Source organism: Diadema antillarum, unplaced genomic scaffold (genome assembly GCF_040938485.1).
Source record: "Diadema antillarum isolate AM-2024a unplaced genomic scaffold, OU_Dant_1.0 seq00001581_RagTag, whole genome shotgun sequence".
NCBI lineage: Eukaryota > Metazoa > Echinodermata > Echinoidea > Diadematoida > Diadematidae > Diadema > Diadema antillarum.
This window is the reverse complement of record NW_027272300.1, coordinates 189,810-208,619: the sequence shown is the minus strand read 5'-3', so window position 1 is coordinate 208,619 and position 18,810 is coordinate 189,810. Positions and strand designations below refer to the sequence as shown.

General features: G+C 39.7%; 1 protein-coding gene across 1 annotated transcript; it reads right to left on the bottom strand.

Annotated features, from left to right (window-relative positions):
• Positions 1-17,777: 17,777 nt before the first annotated feature.
• LOC139710872 (carbohydrate sulfotransferase 9-like) lies at positions 17,778-18,554 on the bottom strand. Its single transcript, XM_071622795.1, has one exon. It carries the CDS (start codon positions 18,552-18,554, stop codon positions 17,778-17,780), a length of 777 nt encoding a protein of 258 aa, XP_071478896.1.
• Between the last annotated feature and the right edge of the window lie 256 nt (positions 18,555-18,810).

Sequence of the window (18,810 nt, the reverse complement as noted above, 5' to 3'; positions counted from 1 at the left end):
ACTCACATTCCTGTTGCAAGGAAGTCGGTATAGGACCTTATACACGAGTGAGTTGTGACTCCCTCGCACACCGGACCTTCATTTTGTGTTTTGGCCTCTTTACTACTCGAGGGAACAGTATGATTACACCATGGATCTGTGTTGCAGCTCCATGATTACTCACAACTTTGCTCAGCCGGAGTCAAGGGTACTTGAACCCGAGTCATTTGATTGCAAGGCAGACGCACTATACTAGTACCGACTGAGCCACCTCACTGGCCCAGCCCAAGGAAGTACGTACAGGTGCGAAATACATCCTTGCCAAGTTTAACGTAGAATCACTTGATTCCTTGTCTAGGTGTGAGGTGAGATTTGCCGTGGGATTAATTACTGCTTTAAAAGACGACTGCATGACGCATTGAACATTCTGGAATAAAAAGGTCAAGAATAATAATGGTTTCAAGATATTGTCGATATACGCTGAGACATCCGTTTGTTTGTTTGATCTTTCCATCTGAGAAGCTGATTGGATAGTCCATATTCAGCTGCCCTAGCTGATCTTCAGTGAAATCCCATTGCAGGCGGGATTACTTCACCTGGTTATGCACCCTGCTCTTTGCGATGAATGAATGAAGTGGGATCTTTTTCGAGCATGAGTTGTGACTCTCTCACACACGGGGCCTCCAGTTTATGTCCTATCCGAGGGACACCAAGGGGACGGTATGATAACGCTCAGTTTCAGACATGGGTATTTCGAACCCGGGTTCTTTGGATCTGGAGGCAGACGCGCTACCAACTGAGCCAAATCACCGGTTGTTTGAAGTGCAGTGAAATCTTGATACTAAATTTCATCTGTGTACCATAAATCTGGTAGACTCATGGGGAAGCTAACATATCAAAGGCTTACACATCTTTAACAAGGTGAGTCATATTTTCGTCATGTAACCAACCTCCACAATTTCAGGAGCAAGCTGCAAGCTCGGGCTGCAAGCGAATGACAAGGGCTAAAACACTGAACTAAATGAAACGTGAGACGTAAAGACAAGTAGGAGTGTTACTGTTAGCAGGAGTAAGAACAAGACAAGAGCATCACATAGCGCGTTGCTTGAAGGTTGGCGGAGGTTCATATCACCCGTATCCAATCGTTATGAATCCTGCTTCATGTAGGTACACTATATGGAGAAGGCAACTTGAAATAGCACAATGGTTGTACAACATGCTGCCATTTCGACTGCACTTCAATTTCTCAGCATCGCTATTCGCTACCGAGGCGAGGAATGCAAGAATAAACATGAATTGTTGTTTCGTCTGAGAAGAATAAACTGCCAGAGCAGCTGCCCCCAAAATCCTGCTCTTCAGAGGTCAATGCTGAAAGAATCCCGACTGAACGATCAGACAGTTTCGGGTCGCATGCATCTTCCTTTAAGTTAATATTCCCATGGAATTCAAAAAGGTGGACGTAGTCTGTTCAATCCCCTCCAACCATTGCTTTGATTTCACCGATAATCAACGTCATGCTCTAAAAGGGGAAACAGTGTCGGTCGAAATTCAATGGAAATAGTGAGCATTCGCGTCAAAACAAATAACAAACAAACAAACAAACAAATGTATGATCGTATTTAAGAGAGTGACAGGTGCTAGTCCTATTCAACATTCTATAATGTCCCATTCCGAATGAAAGAGCGTCCCGGAGCTCCAAGCTTTTGAATCAGTCTACTGTCTACTGGAGTAACTGGTCTGAAATTGCAAAACAAAAAAAATCTCAAAAAACTGCGTGACATTTCTGGTGTGGACACGGCGCAACTGGTGTAGGAACTATTTCACCCTCACATCAGCAGGGAGATTCAACGGAGGGCAATGACCAGTGTTTTCAGGTACTGTAACTGTTTTATGAGTGATTTCGAGCTCACGGGAAAGTTGGTGATCAAATCTCACAGCAGACAAAATGCGACAATCTCAAGAATCGCACATATCTAGAACTTTTTGACATGTTTCACTGGCATGACTGGAAACACATAGGGACGAATGAACATCAGCATAATAGGTTTCTCAATAAATCCGGTGTACCACACAAAAAGTATTGTTGCTCATCATACTGTGGACAGGTCAGAATATAAATTGAATATGAATTTTGAATATTAGCACAGTATTACAAAATGAAGAGGGGTTGATGTCACACCTTACTGTTCCCATTAGTTTGTTTAAAATCATATTTTGGTTGTGATAGTTTAGCAACTACACTCCTCCGCCTCAAGCTGGACACTAAAAAGAACTTAACAATTAACAGAATAAGATAATCTATTTTTTTTTTACAGTTCCACTCTTAAAACGACAGATCAGTAAGCTACTTGTGAGGAAAGGGCATTATGATCATGATCTACACTGACCTTTGTAATTTGCGAGTAACCGAAAACTCCATGTTTTTCTTAAACCTTACGTCTGAATTCAAGAAGACTTCATCTCTCTCTCTCCTGGTGATCTGATTTACTCAAATTTAACGAAGTCAAGTTGAGCATGGACTGGCATATCAAATCTATGCGAGCAGAGAGTGAGACTCACCTGGTACTGTACGAGTAAATGCACGACCTCTCTGTGCACGACAAGAGATCACATCGCTGTTCATGGGAGGCAGAATAAGACGAGGTATTCACTGCTTCGTCACTATGTCTCTCCCTTTTCTCTCTCCCTCCACCCTTCTACATGTAGGTGCCTCCTCCAATATCTTCCGATTCTTAGGTGATCAAAAGTTCTGGCTTGAGATCCGTTAATCTTCAACATTAGGTGGGATTATTTAATCTGTTAAAGGCTAGCGAAGTCAAGGTGGGATTATAAGCTTTTGTTTTGCTACGCAAAAGAGAATTAATACAAACTTTATGCAACAAGTTTAATACATTGTATGTTTCCTATTTTTTTTTTTTTTTTAAAGAAGCACATGTTACAAATTTGAATGTCCAATGTTGGTTCTGGCACGTTCGACTCCTTGCTAACTGCAACTAGCTCACACACAGTCATGTTACCCGATGTCTTTTTTCACGATCATGAGTGAAGGGTAGAGTTTCTCCCCCCCCCCCCCCCCTCTCTCTCTCTCTCTCTCTCTCTCTCTCTCTGGTTTCTTTTCGTCTTGATGGGTTCCTAAACTCACATTCGGGCTTTGACCTGGATTTTTATACCCCGGGCTGTTGTTGTTGTGTTTTTTTTTTTCTCTGGAATGCCGCTGGTAATAGTGATGGAGAGAGCTTATGAGAAAACCGCAACAGAAATCGCGATGGCTTTTCTGGTTATAGGGTTAAGTAGCTCATCGGAAGGGGTGTGCCAGGTTCTATCATATCGTACGTGCGATCACACTGTTGAGGTGACACTGGGGTAAGACGGACAAAGACAAGTTTAAGGTGAACAATTTATAAAATGTATTGGACGTTTGAATGCCCATTCACAAATAAAAGAAGAAGAAAAAAGCATCGGAACCATTGAGCTATATTATTGCTATCCTTCCTAAACATCTTCTTTTTTTTCACCTGTGGCGCGGTATCTCTCGATCTGTCTGTGTGTAATTTTTCTCATCTCATTGTACTGTGGAGGTGATGATACACAACTTTGGTCATAAAGTTTTTCTCCTACATGTACTTGTAAAAAAGATTAACTTTTGAAAGTGCTCTCCGTGAGAAGATCTTCATTAGGACATAACACGGTACCATTAACCAGCGAGAAACCCGACAAAAGGCAAGGGTACTACTATACGAAAAAGGTCCTGCGAAAGGAGATGAACAATGTAGGCCTAATATACTCTCACACAGGCTAAATGACTCTGCTAGAACGCTGTGGCATGTTGATCACATTCGTATGGTTTATTTGACCTTTGAATGTGTAATGACTTTGAGATTTACATACCCATTAAACTATCGTGTAGAAATGGTTTAACCTTTGCAAATTAAAGATCATTAAATTGCAAACATACTGAAAACTTTTTTTTTTAAGGTAACATATTTCATCAGTATGGAAGTGCCTACACCGCTCCCCATAACACTCAAATCCGAAAATATTTTGACAATTGCTTTCGATATTGCACTGTGATTTTTCACACACATTAGATCCTATTAGGTGAAAAACACGTTTCTTGCTTTGATCGTATACATTCAAACGTGAAGAGCATACCATCCACAGAGTGTTGTATGGTTTGGACTGCAGAACGAGGAAAAACAGAGCGGTTTATCCTGCCAAACATTTCCGTCTTTTCTATTTCACTCCGCTCCATCTGTGTCTCTTCTTGACTTTGTTGGCAATTAGAGGCCTTCCTGTATTACTTGCGGCTTTTCAGTCATGACCTTTTGTGGATAGGAAACATGGAGGACAGCGAAAGCCCAATAGCGAGGCAAATATTTGGGACAGAGCAAAAGTTGTAAACATTGACGAGGCAGACGTTTATTATTTGAGGAAAGGCTAACTTTTTGTGACATTGTCACTCCAGTCTACAGACTAAGATATTAATGTTCGCATCAAGTCACATAAACAGGATGTTCTTGTGAGTGTTAAAAACTTAGGAGACTACACACATAATTACAGGTGAATTCAACTCGATCATTTATGAATACAAGATAGTCCTGTATAGAGGTCCTATTAAACACGCAGCTTCACCTTTAATGGGAAGCATTACTAAATGACAAATAAGGTTGAAATCACACAAAAATGAATTTTCAGAAGTCGCATGCATTCATATTCAGTCACGGCGGTCAACATGTAGAAAGGCAACGAACTTAAAATGTAATAACACGTATACCACCCCTCACTTTATACCATTTCCAAAGCTATGCAAACAATCTAGAAAAATATGTATTGTTAACAATTCAGCAGATCTATACCACACGTCCTACAAAACAATCATTTTTTTTTTAGTCATTGTGACTCTACATTGTCAAGTTATTCATATCTCGATAATCATGACTTCTTTTCAGATTTGGTTAAATGAAGAGAGGTGGTAAAGATTTGTGCGCAGGTCAAGGAGTGACTAATGACGAAATAACATGATCTCATCATCAAACTGGTGTTGTGAGTATGACCGATATTAATGTTTGGTGGGGATGTTTGCTTTTGACAAATAGGGAAATGTGTTGATGCAACACTCTAATTTTTCTTCTTCCGATTTCATCAAAATTTGATTGTTCTTTTGATTAATTTAATATATCATGACAGTCAAATCAAACATAAATTATAATGGAACTTCCCTTTGAAGAAAAATGTGGATTGAGTTAAAGCAGCAACATTAGTAGAGCACATCAGTGAAAGTTTGAGGAAAATCGGACAATTGATGCAAAAGTTATGAATTTTAGAAGTTTTGGTGTTGGAACCACTAGCTAAGAAAACTACTTGAGTTTATGACATCATGTTGTGTGGACAATATAAAGAAAATATTTAAAAAAAATTCAACATACTTTCACTTTTCTAGCGTAATGAAAGGGCACTTCACTAATCGCTTTCAGAAAGCAGGGGGAATGATTGCTATCCTTAACATATTTTATGTCAATATCAAGTTGATGGAAGGTGTCATTTTCATGAAAAAATGAATTTTTTAAAAATTCTCTTTATATTCTCTTTATATTGTTGTCAAATCATTAACTTTTGCATCCATTGTCCGATTTTCCTCAAACTTTCACTGGTGTGTTCTACTAATGTTGCTGCCTTCATTCAATCCACATTGCTCTTTGGGTTTTGGCTTCCTTTGAAGTCCGCATGATCCGTGGATGCATTTAACACATTTCGATCAGTGAATGCCTTCAAAGTCTGCATGATCGCTGGGTACCTTTAAAGAAGAAATTCACTTCAAAACTTTATCAATTTCATAAGATAGAGAAAACAGTCATTGGAGAACAGTGCAAAAAATGATCGAAATCAGATAATAAATAAGAAAGTTATGGCATTCTGAAATTTCATTTTTTTTTTTTTTAGGGGGGGGGGGAAATGCTTCTTGACCAGTCATGAATATTCAAATCAGCGAGTTGATGATGTAATGCTCTAACAATTTCAAATACAGAAATGGGAAAAATCTCGTATTTCAGCTGTATAAATTTGAAACTTGCCTTCCAACCACCCAAAATACCTAAAACCTAAAATACCTAAAAACAAATTTATCTAGAATTCTATATATAACATACATGAAAAATCGTGAAGGTAGGACATCATTAACTCGTTCATTTGGGTACCTATTCATAAGGACCGGTCAAGAAGTGTTTTCTGAAAAAAATCTGAAATTTCAAAATATCATATCTTCACTATTTCTTATACGATTTTTGTCTTTTTTGTATCGTTCTGTAAGGAATTTTTTTCCTCTTTCTATTGCAGCTCATTATTTTTTGGGTGGATTTCCTCTTTCAGGAATGCATGATTAGTGGATGCTTTTAAAGTCTGCATAATGATCAGTGGATGGAGAAGGCGTAGTCGTGAAACCGGAGACACACCAACACCATGGCGGAAAGGAAAGGCAAGTCCTTGGTAGAAAAGAGGCTTGTCATACCAAGGAGGCCTAGTACCTCCTTGGTCATACTGTATTTATTTCAGTGCAAATTCGCTTACTAAGTACTACATTTACTTCCTTGGTCAGTCTAGAACGTTTCGCTCGTCATCATTTACAGGGCAATAAAACATCTTAAGACTGATCTCCCATATAGAGGCATTGAGCTTAAAGGACAAGTCCACCTTCATATACATAAGGATTTAGAGAATGCAGCAATATTAGTAGAACACATCAGTGAAAGTTTGAGGAAAATTGGACAATCCGTTCAAAAGTTACGAATATCTGCGCAGTCACTGCTGGAAGAGAAGACTACTACAGTGTATGATGTCACATGCGTACAACTATATAAGGAAAATAAAAAGAAAATTTCACAAAACTTGGCTTTTTGAATAAAGTGCACATTTCTTCGACTTGCTGCAGACGTATGTTAAGGGTAATATTATTCCCTCTGCCTTCTTAAAGAGAGAAGTCGAGTGTTCTTTTGTTATGCGAGAAAAATGGAAATATGTTGAATTTTCTTTATTCTTTCTTTATATCGTTGTACTCATGTGACATCACAAGCTATAGTACTCTTTTCATCCAGCCGTGACTGAGCAGAAACTTCAAAAATTCATAACTTTTTAACGGGTTGTCCGATTTTGCTCAAACTCTCACTGATGCGTTCTACTAATATTGCTGCATTCACTCAACCCACATGTCTATGAAGGTGAACTTGTCCTTTAAATCGTAATAAACGCGGTGTCATCAATGGTATTATTTGAGACTTCTATCCCATTTACCTCCCAAGAGATAACTCAGACAACATCAAATATCAATGATATATTGGGCGTAAGATTTAGATGATAAATAAAATGACACTTGGTATATTGCGGTAACATTTCTTTAGTCAATGTATTGGTATTGATTTCATTTCAATTTGTTTTAATTTCACTTCCATACTTGGTAGGGATAAAATCATAGTTCTGTATAGTGAGAGGAAAAAAAAAGAAGTTGATGTAGTTTTCCCTTCCGGTTCGATGACTTGCTCATCGAATGTGGGCTTCGAAAGATTGCATGAGCTGCCAAAACAACTATGGGGTCTTAGACATTATAGAGGGGTCATTGCAACCACGTCATGCAGCTTGTTATGTGGAGAAATCGGGATATCTAATTCATCATAAAAATTATGCGCAACAGCCACAAGCATGTCCTGATAAAGACGTAATATGGTAGTTTCTTTGAACGAATTTACGTCAATCCAAGCATTCGAACAAACAGAAGGATTAGTTTCATTAGACATTTGCTTTCAAGTAATATTGTAAGAAAAAAAAAAACCACACACACACACTTATGTGGGCCTGTCATGAAATTGTCAAGGAAGAGAGGGTGGCCAAGAACGATGTGAATTCATGAGCATTTTCGCACAAGTGGAATATGGACGCAGACTTTTATTTCACTATATTCTGTACGACGAGTATACAGTCCTATACAACGAGGTGGAACCCTCCCCCCCCCCCCCCACCTCCCTATCTGTGGGCGTTCACTGTTCTCCTCGGTGGTAGAGAGGTAAACATTGATCTCTGCATCCTTCAATGTCTGTGGGAAGAAGGGATCCGACATCGCTGTCATTATGATGTCCTGCATTTCCAAATACTTACATTTAGTGGAGCATCCTCCTGGCATGTCCACAGCACTATCAATATCCAACGGTTATTTTCAGAACGCTCACTTCTCTGAAAGCTTTAAAAGATATTGAATCACCGTAAGAGTTTTAGAGCCTAAAGGGATAGGAGAAAATTCTCGCATTTTGTACTCCTGTGTCTTTCCTCTTGTTTCTTTCTTTGATCTGTTTCCTTCCTCTCTCTCTCTCTCTCTCTCTCTCTATGTCTACACATATAGGCCCTCCTGCAACAGTACACTTTTGATAAACATGTAGGCCCTATATGCGCAGCAAAATGGTAGTAAAAAGGGGAATTAAATTCTTTATAGTTAGAGATTTTGCGGTCACAGTCATTGCTATTGTAGGAGGACAGTTAAGTTCTTTGATTAGCAAAAGAAACAGGGAGTCCCATTACCACAAGACAACTTCTCAATAAGCAAATGTTTTCCAATTAAGAGTGGACTTCAGAGCACAAGAACTAAAGATTTTATAACAAGTTGGAGGATGATGTAAAAAGAAGAATAAGAAGTAAAAGAACAAGGCGGTGAAAGGAAAACACATAAAAATAAGTGTTGAGCTATGAAATAACGAGGTCAAAACTCCTGAGATTTGTAATCGTGTATCCACCCGTAACAGCTCTTGCTATTGGTTCATGTTACCACCATCACAATGCAAACTGTGTTTCACACAAACCTGAAAGTGGTCTTGACGTCTTGGCTGCCTCCACAAGTGGATTTATCAAGACGAAAAACTCCAGCTCGTCAAAGGGCTGCGGACCACTGCATCTAACAAGGTCATTCAACGTTTGTTACTGGAATCTGTTAACATCATCAAATATGAGAAGGAAAATAAGTGGAACGAACGTCGACTTCAATGTTATTACTTCCTCGCATAAATCTGTGACTTCTGATCTAAGCAACGACAGACGGCCAGAAAATAACCCCGTAAGTTCCCCGGTGACGGCTGTGTGCAATCCCGCTATGACACACTAACTTCGTTTCTTCTCGTTCCTCTATGCATGCGATCACAAGCTTGGAAAAAGCTGAGCAGACACAAAAAAAGGCGATGGTTAGACCCTATTCCGTACAATCCCAGGAGCTTTGTCACTCGCTCCAAGACACTCAAGATGCAAGTGTATCCAGTCAGCTAGGGCCAATAGTGAGAGAAAGAGCTGCAGAAGAAAGAGGCTTTTCACACCTCCGCGATTGAGTTTCGATCTCTGTAACGAAAAGCCCCTCAATTGTTTCCAATCTCCGCGGCTGGAGGATCATCGGACAAAGGCAGCGGTGTGACGCAGGCACTTTTTTTATCGCGAACTTTGGGAGTGAAGTTATCAAGCCGCTTTTGTTCCTACCCACCCCTCTACAGCGTCAGATGGCTATCGCCCGTAATAACACCAGCACCGTGCGCTACCTTCCTGTGCGTAGCCTTTATTCCAGTCATGGTGTTTAACTTTTATAGAAACCACGGACCTACACAAAATGTTTCAGGAGAAATTATAAAACCATAAGTACAAATTGTAATTAATGATCTCTTCGCATTGCGTCATATTTGTTGTTCCGTGTCTAGATATTAACCTTGATTGTATCTTTCTCATATCTTTGCGGAAAATGGAGAAAATACAACTTGGCTTTGATTATTATCACAAATTTAGAAGCCAAATTGGAACACATACTTGACAGCAGCGACCAGACAACAGACTATTGGAACACCTGCCACGCAGTACAGCTGCATAAAGACATACGGCACCCAAAATTGAATCTCCCATTATAATAAGAAAGAAGAAGAAGAAAAAGAAAAAAAAAAAAGAAAACGTGAGAATATTTTGAACTCTGATTTTTGCCCTGTGTCAGGATGATACCATGTGGTTTCTCTCTCTTTCCTCTTCTCTCTTTCTCTCTCTCTCTCTCCTCTCTCTCTCTCTCCCTCTCTTCCCGATTTGTGTACGCTCCATCCATCGATTCGAGTCATCTATCCATTAATTTGTGATAATAATGACAATGCCGTGGCAACATTTTTCTTCGTTTTCTTCTTCTCCCTATTCTTTCTTTTTCCTTGTATCATTCTTCTCCTCTTCTTTTCCTTATTCGCCTGCCTTTTCTTTTCTAACTCCTCCCTCTTTTCTTCCATTCTCCGCTTTTTATCTCCCCTATACACTGTACATCTCTTCTTCTTCTTCATTTTTTTCATACTTCTTTTTTCTAGTATGTGTGGGATTTTCTCTGTCGTATCAGGGAGGTGGAATCAATTCCTGGTCGTATGACACTATCATTAGTATTAGTATTAGTGGCAGTGTTAAAGAAATGCACTTAAAGAGGAAATCAACACCCCCCCCCCCAAGAAAAAAACAAATGACATCCAAAAGAAAGAGAAAAAAATCCTTACAGAACGTTCCAAATATGACAAAAATTGGATAAGAGATAAGGAAGATAATGAGCAAGTTGATGATGTCATGCTCTCACAATTTTTCATGTATGTTTTATATGAAATTAACAATTATTTATATAGCTAATACAAGTAAAAACATATTCCCATACCAAAATATATCACAAGTAAAATTTTTTTTCTTTGGGTGGTTTTATGGCAAGTTATATATTACTTGTATACAGCTTAATTTTGAGATTTTTGTCCCTTCTGTATGTGAAATTAATAAGAAATTGTTAGAGCACAACATCATCAACTTGCTGACTTGAATATTCATAACGACAGGTCAAGAAGAGTTTTCCAAAAAAAAATTGAAATTTCAGAATGTCATAACTACTTTATTGCTTATCCCATTTTGATAATATTTGCACTGTTCTGCAAGGCATTTATTTCACCTTTCTTGTGAATTGATATGTTTTGGAGCAGTGGCAGTAGTGGTTTGATACCGCGTATTACATAAGTAGCAATGGTAGGTAGGTAGGTAGGTAGGTAGTAGATAGTAGTAGTAGTAGTAGTAGTAGCAGCAGCAGTTGTAGTAGTAGTGATAGTGATGGTGGTAATGGTAGAAGTAGTAGCAATTATACTGAAAGTACCAATAGTACTGTCGTCGTTCTCGTTGAAAGGACTGTTGTATTGCTTGATAGTTGCAGATTTGGCAGAAGTAATACAAATTGTGGTGGAAGTATTTGAAATTGTTTGTGCTCTAATTGCAGTATAGCAGCAGTATTTGTATCATCAGTAATGAGAAAATGATGATACTAAGTTATTAGAAACATGGTAAATAATCAAAATGTAAAAGCCTTTCTAGCTACAAATTATGTCACAATTAATACTGCTACTAATACATCAATGTATAATATCGTATAAATGAGAAACTTTGAGGATTTCATATGACTAAAATTCTTTAGAAAGATTGACCACTGGCTGTAGAAGTGATAAAAAGAAGTTAAAGAGGTAAAGGGTAAGACATTACCGTTTACTAGGGGGTGAGGTATCCTGTCAAAAACCAGTTTTACCATTGACAATATACGATAATGAATGTGGTTTCCACTGTCGCATTTTAGCATACCGGCCTAGCACCAGCTAGTAACTTGTAAATTTCCAAGATACATTGTATTAGTGTGGCTACTTCCATTATCTTATAACTTCCAAAATGTTTGTAAATCTTTTCATGAAATTGGACAGAGACGTGTTGAAATAGGTGCTCCGAGGATGAAGGTTTATTGCCATGGATACTCCCCACCATTAGAGGGCGGTAGAACTAATTTATGCCGGTACTCTGTTGCGAAGGAACAGTGAAAGAACTCGCTTATCTACATAAAGGTCAGTGGAAAAACGGGATCATCCCACGAGACCGACACTCACGAGTCATACGGCCCACGTGTTCGTCATAGTACAGCACACCATTGTTTGTAATAATGGTAATAATAATAATAATAATAATAATAATAATAATAATAATAATAAAATAATAATAATAACAATAATAATGATAATAATAATTGCATTTATATGGTGCTTCATACTGGTGTTTCTAAGCGCACTTGTGATATTCATACAAAAAGACTAGACAACACAATAGCATTAACAAAACCAGCATATGAACAGTAACAAAAGAAGAAGGAAAAAGAAGAAAAATACATATGATACGACAATACAATAATTAGTAACTGACTGTGTGCGCCTCCAGGGGAAAAAAATACAACTAATTAAACAGGTGACTTTTGAGAAGAATTTGAAATGCTTCAACATGCAGATGGGGCATTCTGAATATACAGAGGGAGTTTATTTCAAAGAGTGGGGGCAATGGAAGAGAAGGCTCGGTCACCATAACGGGTTTTTACGTGGGCCATGAAGTAATTGGAGAGAGGAAGATGAACGGAGGGGTCTGGCAGTTGAGGAGGAGCGAAGAGAGACTAGGTTTTGAAGATATGTGGGTGCAAGATTACGTGTGATTTTGTACGTCAGAAGTAGGATCTTGAAAGTAATTCGGGAATGGAATGAGCGGAGAACAGGAGATACATGGTCATGTCGCCTACAAAAGACTAATCTAGCGGCTGATTTTTGGATATGTTGGAGAGGGGATATGTGAGAAAGAGGGAGGCCGGCAAGGAGGGAGTTGCAGTAGTCCAGATAAGAGGAGACGAAGGCATGGACGAGCCGCTCAGCTGATGATTGATCAAGCAGACGCCTGATCTTCCCTATTTTGAAAATACCCCAAGATGCAGACTTACAGATGTTTGTGATATGGTGTTTAAGAGTTAAGTGTTTGTCCAAAGTAAAGCCAAGGCATCTAACACAGTCAGAGACCTTTATAACCCCATCCTGAGTAGTTAGATCTGATAGAGGAACTGTGCTCCTAAACTGTGATGAGAAATGGATGAGTTCAGACTTGTTTTCGTTCAGACGGAGTCTGTTGGCAGTGGACCAGGCTTTGATGTCGTTTAGACATTCTCTCAGTGAGTTAACAGCAGCAATCCTATCGCCAGGTGACATAGTTATGTAAATTTTAGTGTCGTCAGCGTACATACTAATAGCGTAGTTGACTCCATGATGACAATTGATGATTCTGGTGAGCGGACCTGTATAGAGGATAAAGAGAAGGGGGTCGGCAACGGATCCTTGTGGAACTCCGCAGCTGATAGAACTGGGACGTGAACAGGTCCCATTGATTATCACCCTCTGTTTGCGATCTTGAAGATATGACTTGATCCATTGGATGGCAGTGCCTGTAATGGAATAGTCATCGCTAAGTCGTTGCAGTAGCAACGTGTGGTCGAGCGTGTCAAACGCAGCCGAATAGTCAAGAAGAAGAAGAGCAGCCGATGCCCTTGTCGACAGCAAGAAGGAGATCGTCGAGCACTTTCAACAAGGCAGTTTCTGTTGAGTGGAGGTTGCGGTATGCTGACTGGTTTGTAGGAAGCAGATGATTACTGTCAACATAAGACATCAGCTGTGTAGACCCAATCCTTTCAAGGAGCTTACTCACAAATGGCAGATTGGCAATTGGTCGGTAATTGCTCAGGACATCGGGATGTAGGTTCTGTTTCTTCAATAGAGGGGAAACAAGAGATGTCTTGAATGGTATTGGAACTATACCCGATGACAATTATGTGTTAATGATGTTTTTAGAACCGGAAGCAGCTCATCAAGGCACTCTTTGAGCAGCCAAGTTGGAAGAGGGTCCAGACAGCAAGATTTTGGTGGAGATAGCATGATGAGACGTCGAAGCTGAGCATCAGTAACTGGCCTAAACTCGCTCAGTTACAGTTCAAAGAGTTCCCAGGATCCTGGACGGATAACTCCATATGGTTAACGTCAGATGCAAAGGAAGACACAATATCATCGATTTTCTTCATGAAGAATATACTGAACCTGTGCGCCAGTTCAGAATCGGATGAATGCTCAGGATAAATAGAAGACCCAGAAGGGGTGGACACTTTCTTCACGAAGTTGAATAGTCGTTTAGAGTCAGCATTGGCGATCTCTTTTCTCAGGTACTGGGACTTTGCATCAGTGATCAGACTGTAGTACAACTCACATTCTTGACGATACAGGTCCATGTCAATCTGCATGCCGAACTTCAACATGCGACGTTCAGCACGACGCCTACGCCTCCTGGCCTCCCTAATCTCATCAGAGAACCAAGGGACATTGGGTCTGATCGTAACAGTCACGGTTTTAACAGGGGCATGCTTGCCCATCAGATTACTCAGCATGTCATTATACATTGAAATTGCTTCTGTAGGACAAAATGTACACTGGGAAATCAACAAAGCCTGTTTAATATCATGGCGGAAAGAGTTGGTGTCAATATTGCGAAGCTTTCTAAAACTAACTTTCCTTCTAGGATTTGGTGGGCCTTTAAGATTAATGGCGGAAAGAATGGCAAAGTGATCAGATGGCAAAGATGGCAATACAGTAATATGGGAAATAATATCTTCAGATTTCCTACTGAAGACTAAATCAAGTGTGTGGCGTGCTTGGTGAGTGGCACCCTGAACATGTTGATGAAACCTAAAGGCTTCAACGGCATTGAGAAAAGACTGAGCGAAACTATCAGCAGAATCATCTACATGTATATTAAAGTCACCAAGAAGAATGGTTGGATGAACATCAACAGCAGCACTTTCAAGGAGAGTTAAAAACTCATCAAGAAAGCCGTTGCTGGTAAAGGTGTGACGAGAGGAATGGGGTGGGCGATAAATGCAATAAACCCGAAGAGTAGATGAAGAAGTGAGATGGATCGTGAGATCTAACATTTCGAAAGACAAAATTTTGTGAATGTCATTGACAACAGCACAGCAGACCTATACAGGACGCAGATACCACCTCCTTTAGATGTCTTTCTGGGATGATTGATAATATTGAAATTTGGAAGGGATAATTTCAATTCAGCAAGGGTAGGCTCATCCCTCTGGTCACCTGAAAGCCATGACTCAGTGATGACTAACATATCAATATCATTATCTATGATCAGAGTTGACACTGCATCAACTTTATTCGTCAAGGATCTTGCGTTCCATAAACCAAATTGAGACCCACTGGAAGTATCACAGAGGGATTGTGACCTTGGATCCTCCGCCTGCGGCGTCCCCTGTGAGTACGCCGCTGCTGCGCAATCCCAAGATCACATACCCTTCTCCGAACAGTCAAAGGAAGTAGATGACTGGGCTTCCCATTTGGAGGGCATGTACATCATATGTAATACGATTCGGTTGAAAACTACTGCAGTACTCATTAGCATGTTGCGTTACATCAACTTCAGTACATGTTTGAATGACACCGGACAGTAGGATGGCTAACTGAAAACATGCACATGTGTTGCTATAGTATGCAATAGGTTTAGCACAGTGTCTGACAAGCCTGTGAACAGGGGAAAGTAGACTGTGATTACAGTTACAAGCACCAATTGGCAGCATGAATACATGGTTCACGTTCAAGAGAGATACAATCAGAGGAATACAAAAGAAGAGATTCCAGAGACGCCAGATCTTAATCCCCTCCATTGCTGTGGAGGTGATGCTATTGACATACACATGTGAAGGGTGTGGCAACAAAAGGTGCCATTGAAAGTACAAAGCAAGTACACATACAAGATGCACGAAGCAAGTGTACAACACTGGACACTGAAAATGGCAATACGAAGTAGTCTACAGTATCAAGATACAAAATTCAACTGCTTAAATATACAGCTAACTTACCAACAAATTGACTGGAAATAGTCTAGCAAGACCCTTGACACAAACAGAATACGATATAAACAACCAGACTGCAAAAATCCAGCAAAAACCTGGTAAAAGAGAAAACATAATCAGAGCCCTAAATGAGTGGGATGTTTTTTGTTTGTTTATTCGTTTTTGTTTTGTTTTGTTTTTTGTTTGTTTTTTTAGCTCGACACTATAGGTAAATATAAGAAGGCCCATGAAACCCTGGCCATGAGTTCGACATTAGGCAAACAAGACACACGAGTTCAAAACTAGGCAAAGAATGCCCGGGTCCGAAACTTTAGATATAAAGCTAACGAGTCCGACACAACTTGCAAAAGGCCCATGAGACGATAGATAAGGCCCACACGTCCGACACGAGTAAAAAAAAAAAGGTCTACGAGTTCGACAGAACGAATAGCACCATCCATATGCCAACTACAAGGATGTATTGGTATAGGGTGTTGCATTAATGACATAAGAGGTGAAATGATAGGAGAGGGCAGTTCTGTCTCGCTACCGGTTCGTGAGAGATTGTTACAAATTATCATTCTTTCTTTTTTCATTACAACATTGTACCCTTCATGGACTCCCCCCTCCCCCCTCCCCCTCCAAAAAAATGTAAATAAATGAATAAGAAATAAATAAAGAAAGAAAAAATAATGAAAAAGACAAGACAATTGCTATTTTTAATGGGCTGGCTCCATTTCCAGCTTTTTCCCCTTTTCTCTCTCGTTTCACAAGTTGAATAACACTAGACTTTCCCTACTGTTGAAAAGTATTAGCGAACCAGTTTGTCACAATCTCTGTCACAACAATATATGAAATTAGATCAGTTGATGAAAACTTTTGATATCGCAGTGATCCATCCTCGATTTGTGGTTCTTGTTTGTAATGATTTTCTCAAAACGGTAATTTTTTTTCTAAGGAATTGGATAGCTGTTATACATGGTTGCATCGTCTTTTCCTGAATCATTACAAATACTTTGATAGAACTTGTTTTATTTGCTGTGAATTCATACTAAATCCACACCTTCGCTAGTGACTTCACTCCGTCCAGATTATGTAAAGCTGTTGTGCACTTCGACTTGGACCATGTTGTGAAACATTTCCTGCTCATTTCAGTTCCTAAGACATAATAGTACACATTGAAGACACGCACACGGATATATACCACAATTTAGCCATTCGTAATGTACTTGAATAATAATTTTTCTTATTTTTAATGAAAATTCGCAAAATATGTTCCCCAAAGAGTGCACCAGATTGTAGAATTTCAGTCTTAAAATGCAAAATCTGCCTTGTGTGCAAGGAGGGGTACCCCCCCCCCCCGCTTCGCTTCCTCGCTTGACGATCTCTCGTCCAATGTAACAATCATTCTTGCCCCTTTCATTGACCAAGTTATTCGATCCCGCTGCTTTTCCTGCATACGGCCATGTGTATGTGTGTATGTGTGTGTGTGTGTGTGTGTGTGTGTGTGTGTGTGTGTGTGTGTGTGTGTGTGTGTGTGTGTGTGTGTGTGAATTGTTGAACATACATTATGATTGGCTCCCGGTCGCAAATCATACATTTATCACTTGTCTGTGAACGAAAGTCATACAGCTATTCTCCTCACGGCCAAAATAATTGTAAGGAAAATGTAGATAATTTCGGGAGGTCCTCAAATTAACCTGTCGTAGTCAAATCGAGTGTTTAACATGTGCTGCACAATTAGCAATAAAACCGTGAACAGAAGCGAGAATTTTCAGCTGATGTGAAGGGATACGACAAAGGAGTTTTAATGCTGTCATGTAGAGGGATGATTATTCCCTCTGGATCACGTGTAAGCTGCAAAATTCCAAAGTGAAGTAGCAGCTGCCTTTCGGTGATGATTTATGTCATTATAATTATACTCTGCACAAATTAGTGGTCCTTATTTTAATACAGTCGTATCTAAAGTAATCAGTCATCGTGATCATAACACCAACACTAAGATGACATTAGACGTATTCATAGAAAGAGCAGGACCATTTATTGTTTCATCCTATGGAAGTAGCTCTTTGATGACTTCCGGAACGTCGTAACCAAAAATCTTCATGTCCGTCACAATACCGCCATCAACGACCAGTTTCTGCAGAAGATCGACAGGAAGCTGAGAGTAGTACTCATGGAGCTCTGCTGGTTTTGAGCTGTTTGTTTTCTTCTGTAGACGGGGCAGCTGCATTGAGACGTTTATCGATCTTAAGAAGTGTGTGGTTTCCTCTTCTGAGGTCTCAAACGCACCAATAAAGTCGTAGTGAAGCAAGCAAGGAGAGCATAGTTTATGCATTTCCCGCCAGTGTTCATCCTTTTCCTGGGAAGACAGATAAAATTTTACAAACTGTGTGAATGTGAAGTTTTTAAACTTCGCGTTGTAGGTAGCTGCAACGACAGGATCTGACTTTTGTAGCCACGCTAGTAGCAACCACCGCCAATGACAGTTATTGTCCATGGTGATCTTGTCACGATAGGCAGATAGCAGTCTAGAGAAAGGGTTCCGCGCAAACATGAAGCTGCGATGCGTCCTGAAGAGCGCCCTCACTCCTTCACTATCAAAAGTTGAGAGGCTCCGGAAAGCGGTCCTCACTGCTTTATGAGAATCCCCAGTTGCGTCCAGCCCTTCCATTTGGAGGAGAAGTGATTTCCAACTGGTGCAGCCCACTTTAGGCACATAGCAGTAGATGAGTTTGGATTTGGGTACTGCAAGCACAGTTTGTAGGCTGGAGAGCTGGCTTGGACTCAATAGGTCTCTTTTTGGAATGAATGTAGTGTTGAGTCCCATGGCTGCACAGGCCGCCAGAAGGTTTTCCTTTCGTCTTTTCTGAATTTCATCCAGGGAAGGGTTTGGACTATGAAACCTAGGTGACTGAAAGATAAAAATGTAAAGAAAAGTAATAATAAAGATATATATGTATTTTTTTTTTTGTAATAATACTTCAAGATGCTTTTATTACGCAGGCTCTATTTTCTACAAAAGATAAAAAGTAATTGTGTTATGCATATATTTTTTTTTTTTTTGTAGACGAGTGGATATACAC